This window comes from Camelus bactrianus, chromosome 24, assembly GCF_048773025.1.
Source record: "Camelus bactrianus isolate YW-2024 breed Bactrian camel chromosome 24, ASM4877302v1, whole genome shotgun sequence".
Taxonomy (NCBI): domain Eukaryota; kingdom Metazoa; phylum Chordata; class Mammalia; order Artiodactyla; family Camelidae; genus Camelus; species Camelus bactrianus.
Window position 1 is genome coordinate 7,983,892 of NC_133562.1, and position 22,375 is coordinate 8,006,266.

The 22,375-nt window shown below is 35.2% G+C and overlaps 2 protein-coding genes and 1 non-coding gene across 21 annotated transcripts in view; 1 reads left to right on the forward strand and 2 right to left on the reverse strand.

Annotated features, from left to right (window-relative positions):
• The window catches only part of GREB1L (GREB1 like retinoic acid receptor coactivator), a 213,023-nt gene extending 209,504 nt beyond the window's left edge, over window positions 1-3,519 (forward strand). For all 17 annotated transcript variants that reach the window (XM_074352549.1, XM_074352538.1, XM_074352548.1 and 14 more), the window contains one exon: window positions 749-3,519. In XM_074352549.1, the coding sequence (XP_074208650.1) occupies window positions 749-912 (164 nt within the window). In that variant the 3' untranslated portion in view covers window positions 913-3,519. The remainder of the gene's footprint in view (window positions 1-748) is intronic.
• The window catches only part of ESCO1 (establishment of sister chromatid cohesion N-acetyltransferase 1), a 46,553-nt gene continuing 24,249 nt past the window's right edge, over window positions 72-22,375 (reverse strand). Inside the window, exons 6-11 of one of the 3 annotated variants that reach the window (XM_074352559.1) lie at window positions 17,387-17,476; window positions 14,615-14,758; window positions 12,013-12,200; window positions 5,229-7,903; window positions 2,677-2,727; window positions 72-946 (exon numbers count right to left, since the gene is read on the reverse strand). In XM_074352559.1, coding sequence (XP_074208660.1) covers window positions 7,756-7,903; window positions 12,013-12,200; window positions 14,615-14,758; window positions 17,387-17,476 — 570 coding nt within the window. In that variant the 3' untranslated portion in view covers window positions 72-946; window positions 2,677-2,727; window positions 5,229-7,755. Of the gene's footprint in view, window positions 2,728-5,228; window positions 7,904-12,012; window positions 12,201-14,614; window positions 14,759-17,386; window positions 17,477-18,035; window positions 18,160-22,375 lie in introns of those variants that run through there. The other 2 variants (XM_074352558.1, XM_074352560.1) reach the window with 2 other exon arrangements.
• On the reverse strand, window positions 15,514-15,585 carry TRNAT-GGU (transfer RNA threonine (anticodon GGU)). The gene has a single exon. It is a non-coding gene; the product is annotated as a tRNA-Thr (tRNA).

The following is a 22,375-nucleotide window of genomic DNA, read 5'->3' on the forward strand; positions in this document are numbered from 1 at the left end:
CCAGCTTTGTGACCATATTAAATGTTTTTACCACTATTACGTTTAGGAAGGAATGACGCAATTGCAGGTAATGCTTCTCATATAATCTAATTTTAATTAAAAAATCAGGTTAATGATTTATGATCCTAGTATGATTCTGGTACAGAAGGTAAAGTCGCTTCAACAAGTATACACCATACAAACAGTTACTAGCTTTGCCTAAGAACAATCTGCAGATTAAGCATCACAAATAATCTTGACAAGATGACCTCTAAGGTCGGTGAAAAAAGAAAGGTTCAGCATATTGTGTAGAGCGTGCTACGACTCTTGTGAGGACAGGCCAAACCGTGTTTATTGATATGTGTCTAAAATGTATCTGGAGCAGTCTCGGGCGGGTGTTGGAGGGAAGGGTGCATCCCAGGGGACCATTTAGGTTGTCCCAGGGTGGGGTGCTGCTGGCACAGAGTGGGTAGAAGCCAAGGACGCTGTGGAGGGACATGGGAAATGTTACCACCTGGGTTTTAACACGAGCACGGGGGGGGGGGGGGTGATGCGGTTGGAAGGCTTTTTACTTTACGCTCTTCTAAACTTCTGAATTTGTTAAATACTGCTTATTCAAAATACACTATAAAGTGAACAGTTCAGATAGGTTACTCACCTGGACGTTGATCTCACATGTGTTAGGGGATATAATCAGAGGGAGAGGTGGTAGGGTTCTTTATCATTTCAGTCCCTGAGCCTGAGACACATTTCTGCTTTCTTCCTGAAGGTGCTACCCTGTGTGTCATTTGCCAAGACAGAAGTTCCTTACGCCAAACGATTGTCCGCTTAGAGCTAGAAGATGAGTGGCAGTTTCGCCTCCGGGACGAGTTCCAAACTGCTAACAGCAGTGATGACAAGCCCCTCTACTTTCTCACTGGACGTCACGTATGAGCTTTCGAAGAGACCAAAACTGGCAAAGGGATGCCTAGGTGGGGTGGGGCAGAAACAATTATTTGGGATTTTTTTTCCTTTAAAGTACAATCACTGTGGAACAAAGTGCAACATATTTGTCTGTTCTCCAAAGAACCACCCCACCCCAAACCTGATCCGGGCCTTTGGGGGCATCACTCTCCTTCAGTTTCAACTTCAGGACCTTAAATTCAGGTTAAAGTTCACCCTAGGTAGTCATGCAATTACTTAAGACGTGGTCTGCCCGCGCGAGCCTGAGGAGCAAATACTTTGGAGAAGCAACATGGAGACTGCATCGTTTTTTCTACTGTGCTGTGTCGGGGGAAAACTGACTCTCAGCATTAGCTAGCCTGAATGTGTTACATGAGACTCACACCGCTGGTGTGGAATTAACTGAAGATTAATGTCTGAGGCCTGAACCCTCAGTTTCTCTTCAGATCTGTACTTTGGTACAGTATTACTCAGGGGTCTGAAATGATAGAATGTAGAAGATATCTGTATTTAAAAAAAAGAAGTAGCTTTGTCTTTCTCTGTGCAGTGTTAGTTTAAGATTTATAATCTTATATGTATTGAAACTTTTGGCAAAATTTCCACAGGAGTTAAAAGTTTACTATTTAAACTGAACAAACAAATTAGTAAATGCAGGGCAGGCATTGTGTGTATTTATGCAGCTTCTCCTGGTTTAAGTTCTTTCGCTTTCTTCATTCTTTAAAAATGTTTCCAGTCTCTTAAGCACATCATGCCTGTGAGAATAAGAAGCGATTAATCTTGAACAAGGAGAATCTGACTCAGTAGCTGAGCCAGTTAGGAAGGTGTTAGCATTCACCCCTAGCAAAGCGAAAGTCTGGCAGGCTAAGGTTCCACGTGGAGTGGACCTAGTTCATTTCCCTTCAGAGATACACGGAATGAACATTAGCTGCCTTACACTGACACCACCCCAGAAAGTGCTGGAATGGGAAACAACCATAAAGAGGCTGTTTTACTTAATCTTACTGGTGATTTTGTGTGTGTGAGGAGTAAGGAAGATTCCATTAAGTCTCTGACTCATTAAAATTACCAGGGGGTCTTAAGTTTTTACAGATTTCTTACTACAAATTTTAATCGAAACAGATTTTTAGAAAATATTCTGGAACTACTAAGTCTATTAGAAGTTTACTCTTAAATTACTGCAGTTCTCAGCACTAAATCTCTGGGCATTTTTCTCATTAGCCCATGTGTAACACTCTATCCCCACTTAAAATGGCCGTTTTTACTTGAATCAATGTCTTATTGGTGGCCTGAAACGGAGGGACCTACTAAGCCTGCATTTACCGAAAACAAATAGTGTTAACTGACCAGCTTTATTAGTTTGTGACAACAAGGAGTTTACAGCTAGTGAAAAAAAGCAATGTACTAATTGGAAAATGATTTCAGATCTTTTGGTTTTCATATAGCTTATGATGTTTTAAATATATCTTGAAATGAACAATTCCTTTAAACCCCATTTTTAACTCACCTTCAAAGAGGACCTACCTTACATGTGCTTTAAAAATATTCCTTGATTTTAGTACAGCAGAATTTTTGGCAAAGAGGTATGTGCGTTCTGAAGCAGATTGATTTAGATACGAATGTAATTCAATTGTTCCTGTTTTGTTGAAAGGGCCTGATGCAGATGATACCAAGAAACCCATGGTTTGTGCAATACTCCAATAATATTTACTACATAGGGCAAATAAAATACTTGAAATAATCCTAAAACAGTTGTACCTGGGACAGATGGGCTTCTCAGGGTTTCTTCTGGCTTTATGGCTTCATAGTCTAAGAAAAAAAATTAAGTAGTTAGTTTAGCTGCAGGGACTCCAAATGATTATGATCTCTTAAATACTGTGGAAAAGAAATGCCAGAATAAAGCCAAAAGACCGTCACCCCAATGATGGAGAATTCAAATTGATCTGCCTATTCTTTCAATGCCTATCTTCCTAAAGTTTTGGGTCTTTTAAAATCACCTTATCAGTATAATTTTTTTTAGAGAATGTCAGGTCCTTCTCCTTTAAGGATAAAATTGCACAAGCATAGGACACAATGATTTGTTAACACATACCTTGGTGTGTTCTGCTTCGAGCCTTGCCATTCCTTAGAATATTGTGGTATGAGTGTGTTCCCTCAGCCCACATAATAATGACCTACAGACCTGTTGAACCTTGCCATATATGACAGTTCACACAGGTTAATACTGAATGTAAACTAAAATTACAATGAGCATTGCTGTATTCAATTATTTTGGCTGTAATTTAAGCAATTGCTTTTTTGTGATCTTTTAGAAAAGGAGGCACCTGTGTGACTCTATTACTGTAAAATTTTCTTAACCAAAATTTGGTGAATTTCACTAGTCAGTCTACCTCACATTTTGTTTGATTCTAAATTGTCTTAAGTTGTGTCTACAGTGTGTTCTTGTCCTTTCATTTAATTTGGTGAATGTATTAAAATTCTCTCCCACTCCCCCCAAAAAAGAAAATTTGTTTTCTTTAATTTTCTGGTATTATCAAAAATGGAATGAACTCCCTCCCTGACTCTGGCAAATTCCAATAAAGGCTGGAAGTCCACATATCATGGATAGGATGATGCTAAGATTCTACTACTCTGGCATAACAGTCCAAGAAAATGCTAAATAACTATTTGTTGACTTAAAATCTATAGCTTATACAAAGAAGATATACACGTATAAAGAATCTACACGTCATGCCCAGTTGCAGAGTGCTACATAACTGCGGAGAACAGATCTAGAAATTATTAAAGAGGTGTTAGAAATATTCATGGTACATCCCCAATCTTTTTTATAGATGGCAGCTATATTCCTGGTGTCCCAAGAAGCAGAACTCTGGGTTGGTGGAACCGAGTAGTGTAACATAAGGTGTTACTCTCTGATTTATTTCTGAACTCTAATTTTAACAACTTTTAAGAAGAAATAACTTTGGTGTTCCAGGAAAAAGATGATGTTCAATTCTATTATACTGAAATAAGACTGCTAAAATAATGGACTTTGATACAGAACCAAAAAAACATTCTTGAGAGCCAAAGATCCCTGTTACCTTAGGAGGGGCAAAAAATATTCGTATGATGACAGATTCAGAAGCAAGTAGAAACTGCAGTGTTCCACAGCATACTCAAAGCAGCTGCCGTAGAGAGACTAAGAACTGTGAAACCCTGACTGCTGTCCCTTCACATTCAACTACACAGAGCTAAACAACATCCAGGGTACAGACCATCCTCAGGCTTGTCTTTAGTCATGGAAATTGGCCCTTACGCCTCCTCTGGGTCTAAGAGAATATTGCTAAAACACTGAAACTGACTTTCTTGGAAAAAAAAAACATCACTAAAGGTAACCTCAGGAAGGACCTCTGAGGCCAAGGAAAAGCCATTCACACTATAAATTCCTTACGCTCTTAATGGTCAAGTACAGAGCTAAGGAAAGCATCTATGGTTGATCCGTCAACAACACAGATTTGAACTGCACGTGTCCTCTTATAAGCAGAGTGTTTTCAATAAACTACTACAGCACTATACCACCCACAGTTGGTTGACACTGCAGATGTGAAACTGCTGCTATGAAGAGCCAACCATGAAGTTATACCTGATTTTTGACTATGTGGGGGTTGGTACCCCTAACTCCCATGTTGTTCAAGGGTCAACTGTACTTCAGGGACTATCACAGCAGAGGGAATAAGTTATAAGAAAGAAAAGGCAACAGTAAGTTTTCTAACCACTACTTTGTTCTAAGACAGAATCTTCCCTTTATCCACCAGAAGTCCCAAGAGCCACGAGACTAGGTAAGAAGTGTATGTATGTTTGCAGTCACTACCCTTGAAATCAACTTAGCCATCTTAACCCCTAGTGAAATACAGCTAGGCAGGAATGTGGCTGTGTTCCTACCCAGACGCCCTAGTTGGGCAGCCATGCAAAGTAAGCAACAACAATTAAAATATCACTGCATGTCTATTGTACTTACCGTTCTTATGACAGTCATGCATTTCGTAGATATACCAAGTTGACCCTTGCATATTATGAACTGGTAGAATACTGATTCTTACAAAATGAAACAAAACCATTGTTATGTCCATGCAGACAAGGGCCTGACCCATAAGATCTTGTGGTTCCTGTCTTTACTTATGGTTCCTATAATGTCTATCTACAAGACACTTTTATGATGGACCAACAATTATTCAAGGGTAGGTGAGAGAAAGGTTATAGGTACCTTCATATAATCAGCAGCTATGGAATCAACCTCTTTTGAAGTTAGTGGCTCATTAGTGTTTACTCACTGCATGCACCAGTGCCTCCACCGCTCCGTAGAAACTGCTCCTCTTTCTCTGACGTCCCTCTTCAGCCTTCACTTATGGTGTAACGAGGTTGCGCGTTCTCCGAGTCCTGGTGTCTACCACTCTCTTCCGGCTCTTCCCTTGCATGTGCATTCTCAGGTGTTCTTCTGTGAGATTCTTAAATGACAGTGTTCCTCACAACTCTCCCCTACCCTCTCATTTTATAAACCCCAGGGTGGTGATCTCTTCTAAACCTTCCTATAACTAAATTAATAAAATCCTGAGTTTAGACTTTTCCCAAACTCTAGATCTACATCTCCCGTTATATACCAAATAGAGTTCTCCACTTGGAGATTCTGCAACCATCTTAAAACTGTGACCAAAACTGAGCTCATCCTTCCCCAGCCAATCCTCCCAACATAATTCTCCAGTAAGCCCTTCTCAGTCAATCTATCTCCTCAATTATCCAAATCAAAACTACCCTAGATTGTCTGTCATGATCCTTCTCTGGTCCGTTATCAGCTCCATCGATTCTTCAATTTTATCTTCTCAAAGTTTATCTGTCTCTTCATCTTCATCCACACATCACAGCTTTAGTTCGGTTTTCAACATCTTTCACAAAGACTGCTACTGTAGTCCTCAATTATCTTCTAAGTTCCTCACTTGTAAACTCCACTTCATGGGGTTATGATAATTAAACACAAGGTATGACACATGGCAAACAAATGCTAGGTACTATTAATTCTAAGAAAAATAGCTAGACTGTAAAAGTTATTTGAGAGGATATTTTTAATATAAACATGAAAATAAACTGTATTTCTAGTAATTGTAACCTTTAAACCAATCAATATATCCTCTCTACCCTCCAGTCCCCCTGAAACCACCAAGTTTGGCTCCCCAAAGAAGCATACTATTGCTTATATGGAAATTGGGCCTGTGTTATAAGATTAACAGTTACTAGAACATCTACACTACACCTGAAAACTTCATCCTGTTTCAAAAAAAATTAAGATCACTGCCAGGTACACAATGAGACCAGGGATGGCTAGAAGAATCTCAAGTCCAAAGGAAAAAGCAGTGTCAAGATCAATCAGAGGGAAATATTTACACTGCCTTACCACTCCGCCCTACAGAGTACAGAGCCTTACACGACTCCATTAATTTTAAAAGCATATATTTATGGGGGATAAAATATATACCTGCCTGTTAATCTTATTAAAAGCCCTAATTTTTAGTTGGTTCTAATTTCAGCTCAGAAAATTAATCTATATTAAACCATAGTGGTGCTTCATTCTTGGGCCATGGCTCTTCTTTGAAATACCAGAAAATTCTCATGTTAGGATCTTGTCTTTTGGAGATGCTAATGACATTCTGATCCTTTGGCAAAGTGGTAAAAACTACCTTTAAAGAAGCCAGTGCTGTAATCTTATTTCAAGGTATCAAACCTAACTCCCTGAAAAAAGCACAGTAACAATACACCATTATCACATTTATCACTTAGAAAAAGCTATCAAGTATTTTATTTTACTCTACATTATATACAGGTCATAAAAGGCCACAGCAGTTTTTCAACATACAAACCCTTTAAAAGTAGAGGGCACTATGAAGGATAGACAAGTATCAAAATGAAGTCCACTAATGAGGGCATATACCCAGTGTAGTATTTCTGAGGAGTAACAAAGCAGATACCAAGTCATCCATATTTAGCCTGCAACTATTCCACAGATTTTTATAAACCCTTTTGGGATTTGTTAATAGCCTAAGTGTGCCAAGTTGCCATTTACTTTAAAAAGTGAAGCCAGAATGAAAGAATAATAAATGAGAGGGTACCATTCTAATTCTAGTCATTTATAGCTCTCCAGGAAGGAAAGCTTCAATTCTTTCCCACCTTCCACCTCCTTCCTGCTATCATAGAGTAGGAAGGAGAGAAATGGAAGGAAAAGCGCAATAGTTCAAATTCTCCTGGCTAATGGAGCTTTACTTTTCTGTGAGGATTCCTTTAAAGTATATTTCAGGTCGTTTAAGAATTAGCCTTGAATTCCTAAACATGTAACATTGACCCTTTTTGAATAATAATGCAAAAACATTGGTTTCCACTCTGAAAATACAATCTTTAAAACTATAACTGGTATCAGAGATCAATATAAAAAAATACAGTACCAAGCTACACTGGTATATTTCCATAATTAAGAACTTCAAAATATACTTATCACTGAGACCATAGTCCTTGCATTAGTTTTCAGTCCACTATGAACAATTATCTGCTGCATGTAAACATGTCTAAATAACTATAGATAAAATACATCAATCATAAATTTCTGTAAAAGATAATAAAATATCTTCTTTAAAAAACAAAACAACAATAAGCAATTACTGCATTTTTTCCAATTTTATGAAAATGGAACAACCTTATGGTTGTTGCCAGTCCTGAGTTCATTGTAATAAAAATGGCCCTAGTTCCTGGTTAAAGTCAGCAACCAATCCATTCTCTTCAGTAGATGTCTTCTGATACTGTAGGCATGAATTTAGTTTAGGTGCTATTTTGTCCATTAATAAAATTATATACCAGAAACTGACCAGTGCCACAGTACTGTGTTGCAAACAGTTTTCCATCAGGAGTAGGATCTGAGAAAGCAATTTCTTCTTTACTCAAATATGAGCCATATATAAAGTTACTCCTATTAAAAAAAGGAGAGACATGGAAGGGTAAAAAAGAAAAGTATATTACTTATTAATCATTAAAATTGAAAAGACCTGTCAAATACAATTTGAACCGAAAAACTTTCTAGGTAATATTGTATATTCTAGAAACTGTTAAAAAATAATTGTCTTATAAAAGCAGCAATAGTTTTAAAAACATTTACACAACACCTTTTCATGATAAAAATACTCATCTCTGAGTAGAGGGCACTTTCTCAACCTGATAAAGACCATCAAAAGACATCAAAGTTAATGGTAAAAAAGACTGAAAACTGTTCCTCAGACATCAGGAACAAGGTAAGGTTATGTCTGCTCAGACCTCTTCTATTCAACCAGGCCAACTAGACAAGAAAAAGAAATAAAAAGCAACTAGATTGGAAAGGAAGAAGTAAAATTATCTCTTTACAGATGACATGATCTTTATATACAAAAATCCTAAGGAATTCACAAAATAACTATTAGATCTAATAAAAAAAAGAGTTCAGCAAGGCTGCAGGATATAAGATAGCTACTAAAAACTTAAATGAAATTTAGAAAACAGGTCCATTTGTAATAACATTGAAAGAGTAAATATTTAGGATTAAATTTAACAGAGAAGTGATAGACCTAAAAAAATGGAAACTATAGAGCATTGCTGAAAGAAATTAAAGGAAATTTAAACAAACAGAAAGACATCCCATGTTTATGAATCAGAAAGAAGACTTAATATTGTTAAAATGGCATTACTTCCCAAATTGATCTACAGCTGGCTTCTTTGCAAAAATTGACAACCTGGTCCTAAAATTTATATGAAAATGCAAGAGACACTGAATAGTCAAAGACTCTTAAGAAAAGAACAAATTAGAGAACTCTCATTTCCTTATTTCAAAACACACTACAAAGCTATGGTGTTCAAGACAATTGGCTGCTGGCGTAAGAACAGACCAAAGGAATAGAACTAAGAGTCCAGACAGAAAAAAACCCCTCACATTTATGATCAATCATTTTTGACAAAGGTGGCAAGACCATTCAATGGGAAAGAAAAGTCTGTTTAATAAAATGGTGCTGGAACAACTGGATATCCACATGCAAAAGAATGAAGTTAGATCCTGCCTCACATCAAAATTTTACTTAAAAACGATCAAAGACCTAAAGGTAAGAACTAAAATTTAAGCTCTTGAAAGAAAATAAAGGTATATCTTTGTGGCCTTGGATGAAGACTGGTTTCTTAGATATGACACTAAAAACACAAGTGACAAAAAGAGTAACACAAATTATCATTCATAATAGCCAAAAAGTGGAAACCCACGTGTTGTTCAACTGATAGATAAAATGTGATGTGTGTGTGTGTGTTTGTGTGTACAGGAATATGACTTGACAATAAAAGAGGAACGGAATAGATACATGCTACAACATGGATGATCCTCAAAACGTTAGATGAAAGAAACCAGGCACCAAAGGTCATATATTATAGGAATCAATTTATTAAAAATGTTCAGAATAGGCAAATCTATTGAGACAAAAGTAGATTAGTGGTTGCCAGAACTTGGGGAGAAGGAACAGGGAGTGACTGTAATAGGTATCGGGTTTTGGGGGAAAGTGATGGAAATTCCTAGAATTAGGCAGTGGTGATGGTTACACAGCCTTCTGAATATCCTAAAACCCGGTGAAGTGTCACCTTAAAAAGATGAAAAAAAGGCCACCTACTGAATGGGAGAAGATACTTACAAATGAAATATCCAATAAGGATATTATATACAAAGAACTCATACAATTCAACATCAAAAGCAAACCACCAGGTTAAAACATGGGCAGAGAATCTGCAAAGACATTTTTCCAAGAAAGACATAGAGATGGCCAATAGGCATATGAAAACATGTTTGACATCACTAATCATTAGGGAAATACATATCAAAACCACAATAAGGTATCACTTCACACCTGTCAGAAAGGCTGTTATCAAAGAGACAACAAATAACAAGTGTTGGCAAGGATGCAGAGAAAAGGGAACCCTCGTACACGGCTGGTGGGAATGTCAATTGGTACAGCCACTATGGAAAACAGTATGGCCATTACTCAAATAACTGAAAGCAGAACTAGCACATAACCCGGCAATTCCATTCCTGGGTATTTACACAAAGAAAACAAAACACTAATTAGAAAACATCTATGCACCTCTATGTTCAATGCAGCATTATTTACAATAGCCAAGATATGGAAGCAATCTAAATGCCAATCAACAGATAAACGGATAAGGAAGATGTAGTGTGTGTGTATACACTCACACACATACAACACACACAATAGACTATCAGCCATAAAATAGAATGGAATCTTGCCATTTGCAACAACATGGAAGGACCCAAAGGGTCAGATAAAGACAAATACTGTATGATTTTACTTTTACGTGGAATCTAAGAAACAAAGCAAATGAACAAACATAACAGAAACATAGTTATAAATACAGAGAACAAACAGGTGGTTGTGGGGGGCAAGGGGAGGTGAGAGGGCTGAGAGAGAAGTAGGTGTGGGAGATTAAGAGATACAAACTTCCAGTTGCAAAATAAGTGTGTCATGGGTATGAAATATACAGTGTGGAGAATATAGTCAATAACTATGAAATATCTTTGGTGACATACCATAACTAGACTTATTATGGTGATCATTTTTAAATGTATAGAAATATGGAAACACTATGTTGTGTAACAGGAAATAACATAGTTGCAGGTCAATTATACTTCAGAAACAAACTCATAAAAAGAGATCAAATTTGTGGTTAAGAGAAGTGGAGGCTGGTGGGGAGGGGGCATTGGATATAGGCAGTCAAAAGGTATAAACTTCCATTTATAAGATAAGTACTAGGGATATGATGTACAACATGACAAATATAATTATCACTGCTGTATGTTATACATGAAAGTTGTCTCAAGAGGGTAAATCCTAAGAGTTCTCCTTACAAGGAAAAAATTTTTCTTTCTTTAATTTGGTATCTATATGAGGTGATGGATGTTCACTAAACTTATTGTGATAATCATTTCATGATGTACTGTAAGTCAAATTATTTTGGTGTACACCTTAAACTTATACAGTGCTGTATGTCAGTTACATCTCAAAAAAACTAAAAGAAAAAAATTATATGATTAATTTAAAAAGATTAATTTTATGCTTTAATTATATCTCAGTAAAGCTGTTATTTTAAAATGTTTTATCCCCTATACCTCCGTTTAAAAAAAAAAACCTAATTTACCTACCCCCCAAAAAAAACCAAACCAAAAAGTTTAAAATTTTCCCAGGATATAGACTATTAGTAGAATTTTCATACTGTAATCTTAACAAGGTGAGATAGGTACATAAAGAACAACAAATGAAAAAAGTTAGAAACCTCTATGGTTTTAACAGGAAGCTTTCAGTGGCAATCATCACTACTGCGCAGAACAAACACAATGACCAAACTGTTTTATGTTTTTATAAACTAGAACCATCTCATGGTTGTGACAAGATCTAAGTTTTAAAAGATACCCTTTTTTACAATACCCTAATTTAGGACTATTATTTAATCAGCTGCATTTTCTAGATTAAGTTCTAAAAAAGCTAAAAACAAGACCTGCCTCTTCAATAAAAAATGTTAAAAAAAAACAGACTTGCCTCTCCTCTCGAGAAGGTTAGGTAGATTTAAGCCCTTCTGGATCACTGCTCATTGATTAAAAATAAGGGGGAGAGATCAGAAACAAAGTAAGGCTCTAAGATTCCTAGAGCCTTAGGATCTCACAACAATGACGGATTATTTTGAAAGCTATACCTACAGATAAATAGTAGACAGGGGTTTTATGAATAAACAAAAACAAGACACCGACCTAAAAAACCTCATTTGCATAAATAATTTTAACCTCTTCTATTAATCATTTAGCAAAGATGCTTTAAAGAGCAAAAAACAAATATGTAATTACTGTATAATTTTACATAGAAAGTACCCACAGATCCAACATACAATCTTATGCAAAATTTAAATTAATATAAAAAAGGTTACATAATTAAAATTAACTAAATGTCAATCTTTGCTTAAATCCTAAACCACTGAAAATGATTTGAAGCACTGCATTCAACTTACCTTAGGCATTCAATCATGCGAGAAGCAATTTTCTTCCGGCGCATCATGCTGAACACCCATATTCGACTAATTCCGCAGATGGCAGGCTCTGGCAATGTTGAGCAGCACCAGGCTTTCTGCCTTTCAAATCTGACTTTTTCTTCTTCTGACCTGATAACTGGAAGTTTTTCTTCTATAACTCTGTAGCCCTATATGTAGCAAAATTGGGGTGGGGGCGGATTTTAACATGAGAATATTAAAAAAAAAAAGTGAGAATATTATTAAGCAACTGTCTCTAGTACTGACCTTAGTGAGGAGGCCGCTACTTCTGTCGGGTTTCTTAACAAATTTTGGGGACCACTTAGGCTGGGACTCTCATTTTAGGAAATAAACAGACCTAGATCTACATTCTGTTCTAACTCACTTACTAATTATGTGACCAAGAGATGAAATTAATTAAGCTTTGGGTTCCTCACCTATAAATTGGACATCTCCATCACCTCTTTCAGAGAAGTGCTGAGAGATTAACAAGGTAATATATACAAAGCATCCTGCCATCATGGTTGGCACATAATAGGAACTGAATATTAGTTTTCTCTACTTTCCATATTCTAAGGACAGGCAAAAGTACGTGTTAAGAACTCAGCAGTAACAACTGTTTCTGTGATTGCTGCCATAGCTCTAGGGTTCATTATCTGTGCAGGAACCAGGACTAGACAGCAGAGGAATCAAGAATTTAGGAACGTCCTTTCTCCACACACCCATTTCTTTTAACATAAATAGTAAAGTAGTACTTTAAAAAGCATACATCTCTTCTATCAGTCTAGTGGCCAAAAAAGGACATGACCAGCCCTCTGGGACATTATACAAACTTAGACAACACAACTGAGAGTCAAAAAACAAGCAAGCATTACACAGCTATGTTCTAATCTAAACACTGCTACAAGCCATTTTTGGAACTGGATAGAATAGATATTTTAAAAACACAAGGGTTTACCAAAGGACAATCACTGTAAACAACAACCAACCAAAGAACACTGTAAGAAACAGTCAAAAACAAGACAGTGTCTGCAGTTTCTCTTAATGCAGAGTCATTTGCCAAATAGATTTAAGAATATTCTATTATAAAATTTGTAAATATCTTGGTCACTCTGCACATCTGACTTCAAATATCTATTTAATTTCCCTCATCTAATTAACTTCAACTGTTTCAATCATCAATTTTATTTAATGTGTGTCCTATACAAAAGGTGACACTTCCCTCAAGTGAGTATCTTACTATCAATCATCCTCAGGAATAATGAATCACGCTGGCTGGAATGAAATTAAGGGGGGCGAGTTGCTAAGGACAATCCTTAAACACACAACACAGTTATCCAATACACACTGAGAGCACTCTGGCATTCAGGTAAACCAAGCATGACATTGCTGATATTTCTTAACAGTGGGACGACAATCAAGACTCAGAGACCTAGCAAGTAGGGTTAAGTGATAAAGCAAAGAATATACCCATTGCAATAAAAAAAAAAAAACCTACAAAACAAAAAAATCTGCACTACGTAAAATTAACTCAATTATAATACAGTACGCCTCTATGAATTAGTCATTTTACATCAAATTTATATCTCCAAACTATGTTGTCAGCTATTTATTTAAATTAGTTTTGTTATTACAAATAGTAAGTTTCATAAACTATACCATTTTAGGCTGAATTTTTTTCTAATGTATCTTAGCATATAGAAATTAACTCATGCACAGTTGTTTTGACTTTGCACTTTATTAGAAAATGTTATGATGAAGCATACATTTGCAGGCAACTATTAATGTACTGAACAATATCAACTAGACAGAAGTCAAATCTAATGCACACTGAATTAATGAGCAAGAACTCATCTGAAAAAAGACAGGATTCACGTGGGGTATGCCTCAAAATGAGAATGATTAGGAAGTCCAGAATCCTCTGTTCTCTTAAGTTAGTCTAACTTGGTTTCTACACAACTTTCATAATGTGAACACATCGCTCTTACTGTGATTCTATTATTTGTTTTTTGTACAACTTGTCTCTTAAATACAAGCCAACTCCTCATCAAGAGCTCAGAGGTGGCTGATCTATTCCAAGGGTCGGAAACTTATTCATAAAGAGCCAGGTAGTAAGTAGTTTAGGCTTTGCAGCATACTTGGCTTCAGTTCCAACTAGCCAACTCAGTCTCTGCAGTGTGAAAGCAGCAACAGACAATACGTAAGCAAATGGGCATGGCGGTCTTACAATAAAAACTTTATAAAAACAGGCTGGCTATAATTTGCCAACTCCTGATTTATTCTAGTGCTGAAGGGACTGAGATAGACAATTACATTATTAGCCAATAAAGAAACTTCCTACACAAAAGTTAACAGTATTTTATAGGATTTTTATAAAATTTATATGATTTTAACCTTACATACTGATCTGAGAACCTAATTCCCAAGCAAGATATAACTCCACTATAGAAGAGAATTAACACAGGAATTCTTGCATTCACACTCTTCCTTACATAAAATGTTGATAACTTTACCAGGATTGGGTTGTTTCTGTAACTCTTTAAACACCAAACTACATACGACCACTCTTCAAAAAATCACTTACCCATTGGATATGTTCTGCAATTAGGCAACCAACTACCTTTTTGTCATTAGAAATAAACAGAAGTGTTTTCGTTCTGGAATAGCACATTAGTGGAGCCTGTTGGAATCCTAAATCATTATCAACCATTTCTCTAATCTCGTCAACCTATTAAATAAAGAACAATATTTTTGTTAACAATGAAAGTATTTTATATATGTAAAAATACAGTTTCAGTTCAGTATGTTGAGTATATTATTCCAAAGAACATCCTCTAAAGAGTGCTTCTGAATGACTGTCTTGACCAACAATTGTTTTTCAAGCCCTGTGGGCCAATTTGTAAAAATGAGGAAAGAATGGAGAGTAATGTCAAGTCCAACAGTCTGGGAACAAGAGGAATGAGAGTTCCTACTATAAGTAATAAGAACATCAAGGCTTCCCATTAGAAAGAAGCATCATGGGTCTGAGATTGGAGAGAATTTCACTGCAATCTTAGCCAGACAATCCATTTATCTTCTTCCCAAGCCTTAATTAGTACTCTCATCAGTAAAATGGAAGTGAGTACAGAGTACATGTTTACTCCTTATCAACCATTTACAGGCCAGACATTATGCAAAGCACTTTATGACTATTATCTTATTTAAATCCAATACCCCTTAGAGGTTTATAGTTCCTCACCTTGCATATGGAAGAAATAAAATTCATAGGTTAAGTAACTTTCCCATGTCAGATATTAGACATCTAGAACCAAAGAGCAGGGATTTGAATCCACAATGTTAATATGGCATCAAACTGTGCTTCTTTAGGTTTACCTCCTCGAACTGTGGTCAAGGTCAAGTAAGATAAGCTCAAACTTCTGTAAGTACTAGAAGTCAAGATTTTTGTTTTATTTTTAAATTAAAAGAAAAAATTTTACCCCTTAACGGGGGCACTGGGCATTGAACCCAGGACCTCGTGCATACCAAGCATGTGCTCTACCACTGAGCTATACCCCTGACCACCTTCAAAGATTTTTGTAAGCACTCACATTAGCTCCTTCCTCACTTAAAAAACAAATCTGCAAATATTCAGTCCAATAAACATTCATTTGTGACACTAAGTTTAAAATGTAAATAACAGGTTAAGTACTCATACTTCTCACATGCAGAATATCACGTAATATATCCCTTATTCAGCAATGAAAACTCAAGTCGTCCTAATCTTGGAACAATATCCCACAATACAACTCCTGATTCAATTTCTGAAGGGAAATGACTAATAATTTCTTAGATTTTAATTTTTAACCTATTATGGATTACTACCTAGTAATATACTGAATCATAGGTTACCATGATTTTGCTCTGAGAAATTAAAATGAGGAAATTAGAATTTACTGAGGAGTCTTGTTAAGAAATGTCAGGATGCCACATGTGGTGAAGCAAAGTACCCACAGTGCATTTACAAATGATAACAGCTGGAATTCCAAAAAATTCCAGAATTTAATTTTCATTTAGTCCACTAGTAATCCAACATTAAACAAGTATTTATTTTTGTGCAAGAATCAATGTATCAAATATAAGACAGGTGGCATGTTTATGTGTCATTCTAAATGCTGTCTACACTGTTCCACAGTGGTAGTATGGGAGCTTATTTGGGTATCTGGGATTGTTCACTCGTTTATACAGGGTATCTCAAGTCAGGAACCACAGGATAAACTTGAACAGCTGATCCCTGAACAACACGGGTTTGAATAGGCTTGGTCAAAACCTATACATGGATATTTTTCAATAGTAAATACAGTGGTACACAGTCTGTGGTTGGTTAAACCCAAGAATACAGAGAAACCAAGCATAGAGAATTATGGATTAACAACCCCCACCAACTGTTGTTTGAGGATTAGCTGTACTGTAAGTAGAACATTAGGGGTATTTTCAAATAAAAAGTTCAAAGTATTTTTCGTCAAGCTCCCTTTCAGGCAAAATATTCCCAAATTTAAAGAGGTCCAACTATTATCCTGAGGAAAGTACAATAAACTACTTTCCTTATGTTTCTAGACACGTTGGATACACTCTAGTTTAATTAAGTTTTTCAGATAAAGAATCAGATCCACTGCTTTACATTATGAGGTACTTCTGAAAAAGCATCTGGAGGAAAAACATTTTGAGTATATTATTTGAAACTGTAATTAACATATTGTTTAAAAATAGGTTTGTGTCTTACGGTTTCTTGACTTCTAGGATATTCTATACAATAAAATGGTTCCAGACATCACTATCTCTCTGGTTCACTTCTCTGAACCCTGAACTGGAGTAAAACCTGGCTCACACTAGATTAGAGGATTTTAAGTTTTCTACATTATTTTATAAATAGCATAAATCTTGTTTTTTATCTTAACATTATGATTATCTCATGTTTAACTTAAGGATTACTATGACCTATTACTAGATCCCCTTCTACAATAAGCTTTTATGTAGAAATTTACTCTCAGAATGAAATGACATTTATTAATTTTCTGCATTATTATGATTCAGATTTTTATTTTAATTCTGACTCCTGAAGTCACTTATGTGACATTATTCATTACTGTCTTCTATACCATCACTCAAATTATTGGTAATACGAGACAATTCATTTCACATATGCTAGACAAACTACAAAGTTTAAGCATAATTTTTCAGTGGGTTGTATTCTTTAATTACTTATTTCTTATTTTCAGAATTGGTGTTTAAATGCACTCTGCTAGCAATATTTCATCCTCTTAAAATTAGCTGCAAAATTATATTAATCATTCTACATGTACTTCCATTAGAAACTTACCTTTTTCAGAGCATACTTTGGGTCTTCAGGAAGAACCATTATTATCCTGCCATCAGGATATTCAGCCAGAATTCTTTCCTTTTTCCAGCCCTAGATACAAAAAAAAAAAAGAAAAAAAGAATTAGTTATGTATTACATTTCATTCATCATATTCATGTATAATAAGAAAAAATACATCAGTGTGTCTAAAAATTGCAAACATGGAAAGTATATGCTCATTAATGTTTAATAAGACATGACAAATCAGCTAATTTGTTAAGCATACAATAGGTAAAATACAAGCTAATTTCTACTATTCATTCAGAGAGCTAACACCACAAGAGCATTTCTAATTTATCATTTCCCATTTTAAATTAATTTTGAAAATCACACACCAAAAGCAAGCCCCTTAAAGTCAGCGATTCCCAGAACCTAAAAGATAACTCTCTCCCAGATTCCTGATAAAAGAATTAAAGTCTTAAATTTCTTTGGAACATGGTTACCTCCACAAACAAACACTCATGGTTTTATGTCTGGCATGCCAAAGACCTCCAGGAGGTTTTAAATGAACTGATTTGCATGCAGTAGCCCAGTATGTAAGGAATAGTTTTTATTCTTATTGATCACAACTGTCAAAGTCACAAGAAGGAGACTATAAAAATATAACTACCTTCTAAGAATCTAATAGGGAAGGAGAGGCTACGTTGTGTGTATCTGAAGTTAAACATACTCAAAAAAAGAGAGGTAATAAACTCTTCTTCAGATCCACACTCGTGGTGATTAATGAGCAGAACCTGCATGAAAAAAAAAACAAAACAAAAGCCACTTAAATCTAGTAAGATGGGACTGAACCAGAGGTTAAAACTAGGAGCTTTGAAGTTAAAATTAAGTACAGAAGGAATGAGCTTAACTGGTTGTTTCATTTGTCTTACCCAATCAACTTAAATAAAAAAGGCCTTTCAAGAAGCAACATGTACTTCTATTAGAGAAAACCAGCATCTTCTTTGTGAGATTTAAGAATATTAAAGCTCAATGAAACCAAGAAAAAAGTATTTTTAAAAAAATACTATGGCAAGTCTGAAAGGAGGTAGATTTTCTTAAACAATCCAGAATGGTTTTTTGGGGAGAGAGCAGGATCTTAGTTCGGGACAAAAAGTTTTAGCAACAAGCATGGTATAGATGACAATTTGGATTAAAGTATTTAAAGTGAGAATTTTTCTAAAAAATACAGCCCCCAAAGGTAAAGTAAAATTCAGGTAATTATAATTATGACTAATAATGTATTCCCAAGATTTGAAAATTTTCTTTTCAAGAAGCAGAAACAATAGTCACAGAAGTCCTTTTTTTTTCAAATCTAAAACTAAACCTGAATCATATCCAGACCTGAATATAGGTAAACATTTTTAAAGGCATAAAAGATATCACTTCTTAAGAAAAAAATCACCTCCTTTAAAAAATGTATATTAATATATTATTTGAGGAAAATAAATCTATTTTGCATAAAATGAAAAAAGACATTTCATTTTAAAAACTAAACTACAAATTCAATGAAGAGCTAGAATTTAAGTAACCTCACCTTACAGCAAAGTCATATTTCCTGAACTGAATTATGTGAAGATAATTTGATAAGCTCAGAGCCAGGAACCAAAGATGAAGACCAAGTACATTTTTTTCTTATAAATCACAATATCACAAGCACTGAAGATGATTATCTGACAGAACTTTGATTTAAAAGTGACTGGGATCAATTTATTTCTGAGCTAAATTTAACTGTACACACAACACATGTTGTTCAATTAAAATAGTAAAAACCTATTCTGTTACTCATAGACCCTAGAGCCAACTCCATCACTTACTTAGCTATGTAATTTCAGGCAAAATACATATCCTTCTTTCTGCTGTTTTCTCATAATTGTAACTACTTCGTGATTTGATAAAGAACTTTGAGAAGTTTAATATAGGTAAAATGCTTACATTAAGACCCTGGTACACAGAAAGCCTTTAATGTCATTTATTATTTTTCCTCGTAGATGTAAAATAAATTAAGTTGTATCAATTTATTTACACCAAAAAAACTCCTCTGGGAATTTAAAAACATGAAGATTTATCTTATATGTTAATTCATGTTCAGTCAGTCTATTAAAGCATAATTAAGCATAACGCTATCTGAAGTTCTCTTCAAATGTGTTAGCTATATTTATTACCACTAGAGTATTTCAAGATTTATAGTTTCCCATTTTAAATGACTTAACTATTAAAAGCAAACCAATTTGTTTAAATTAATTTTTCATAGTTTGAAAGAAACTATTCAGAAACATAAAAGTCCCACGGCACAGTGGTTTTTTAACTCGTTAGGTAAGTGAGTTAGGAATCAAAGAATACATACAAGAATTTAAGTTTTATTTTAGAAAAGTATGACTCAATTCAAAGGTATTTTATATAGAGTTTTCATTTTTAAGGTATGCTATGACAAGCAGGATCTCCTCCATACTTTTCTGGTTCTCTGCAATATTTCAATGTAATAGAAGCTAGAACCCCTAAGAACTTCTACTCCTCTAGTAAAACTGTCTGTTGGTAAATCCTGTACCCTATGACCAATTTTCTTTGATCTAGGGATGAAGCTACAGGGATCTAGAGTTTTAGGATGACTATGCTGCCGAGGTCTACAATGAGACATACTATAAATATAGACCATAAGCTCCAAAAGTACCAAGACTTTGTTTGACACACACTATATCCCAAGCTCACAGCACTGAAAATTAAGTATCCAATAAATATTTCTGAAAAGCTGGAATGTGCTTGAAGGACTGAAGCCTCTAATTATGAAATTAAGAAATTAAATTCTCTGTGTCTTAGTTTTGTAACCTATGTAATAATACTTACTTTATTTGCTAAAGAAAGAGAAGTGATGAAATCTGGTCTTTATTAAAGTAACCCAATTTATAATTCAGGGAAAAAGTCTAGAGTTCAGCTATAAGATATTTTAATATATGGTAGTTAACTTTCTTAAATGATGTCTACCTACTCAACTTGCTGAAATGACCAATGTTACTTTTCCCTGAGTAACAGAAACTGATGCCTGGGGCACAATGACTCTCAACCAGTAAACAACAAGTATGGTATTCCACAACTGAGTGAGAAGATTACCAAGTCATTTGTTTGTTTCTAAACGTGATTATGCCAATTTATTTATTATTTTTAATTATAAAATGCAATCAAACTGACAAAATGAGAGTGCAAAAATAGTTGTTTTAATGAAAATTAGGCAGAATACTCTGGAAAAAAGCAAACAGGCCAAGCCTCTTTTAAAAATCAGAAATATAACAAGAACGATTCTATACCCAGATTCTCAGATTGCTCTGCAATATGTAAGTACTTGCTCTATTTTTTTAAAAGTACATCATAGAGGATGGCTATGGGTATGATTTATATGAGGGGAAAAAACTAAACTAATTAGGGGATCGATACTCAAACAGCCTCCCCCCATCAATTACATTTAATATACATTTATATGCTTCAAGTTATAATAAAATGTTTAAACTACACAATGACCATATAGAAGACATTGTTCTTTGTCCATCCCAAGCCATTTTCCCTTATTCTTTTTCTGCCCATTTTGTTTGGGGTGGTTATGTGTGCATTCCCAACAATAAATTGAGTAGTCCAAGCTAGTGGTTCTCAACAGGGCTGTTACTGATCCTTTAGGCTAGACATTCTACCTTCTTTGGAATTGTCACACGCACTGCAAAAAGTTTAGTATCCCTAGCCCCTGCTCACTATATGTCAATATTCTCCATATATTTCCAGATGCTGAAGTTATATAACAAAATACCCCATTTCCCCACCTTGAGAACCACTGGCATAAACCAATCATACTGCCTGATTTCTTTTTAACAGATTCTTGCTTTCCCAGCTCCCTTGCAGCTAAGGGTAGCTATCAGGCCCAGTTCTGGTGAATAAGGCAAAAGGGAACTTTTGCCAGGGCTTCTGGGGGAAATGCTGTTCTTCACTGATAAAAGGAAAAAACCACTTGAAGGACCTTTCTGGAAACAGCACACACCCCAACCAACATTCATTCCTGCTTTAAGTCTGAATATGGTATCTGTACTACAGCATTCTACTTTCTGGACTATAAAACCACACATGTGAAGCTAAAAGGTCAACACGCTAAGAAGAGAGCACTGAATGAGCAATACCCAACACTGATGATTTTTTTTGGTTATTTTTGTTTTAATTTTTGATTGCTGAACTGCTGGATAGAACAACCCCAGACTATGCACCTCCCAATTTCTTGTTAAGAGAACATATATCCTAATGATTTAAGCCACTATTAGTTGGGTATTCTGATACTAAAGATCTCCACTTGAATCAACTTTTTTGAATAACTGATCCAATTCTCCCAATTTTGTCAGTTAACAAAACTTCTACTGTTGTTACATTATCAAAATCTACTACTGTTAGAATAATATTTCTCATAAGATACACTTGGGCCAGATATACCTAATTAAAAGCCAAACAAGAGGAATTATGAGATTCTTTTCTCTCCTGTCATTTTCAAATATTAAGGAATCCTAAATATCCTTTTATTAGGATTCATCAATTAATAAGCATTTTCAATTTGCAGCAATAATTTCCCAGTATACAAAAAATATTTTATTTGATATAAACCTCATCTCAAGGTCCTTTGGGCTTAGCAAATCTAATGACCTCTTCAGTGGCACTCATGATTTTAAAACACTCATGGCCTAAACTCTACTCCACTCCTATTCCCAAATCTATTGCTGAAAAATGTTCTCAAAATGTATCTTTGGGAGTTCTACTCCCAGTCAGAATAAAGAAGGTCATGAGAAGATCACTGCTCATATTTTAATAAGAAAACACCCAGTAAACTAAAAAGCATTAAGGCAATGGAGAGCTGTGGACTGGTTTCCAGAGATGAACCAGCCCTACCTAGGGAAGCCATTTTTATCCCTAAGACATTGAACAAGTCTGAGAGCATGGGCAAAGAAG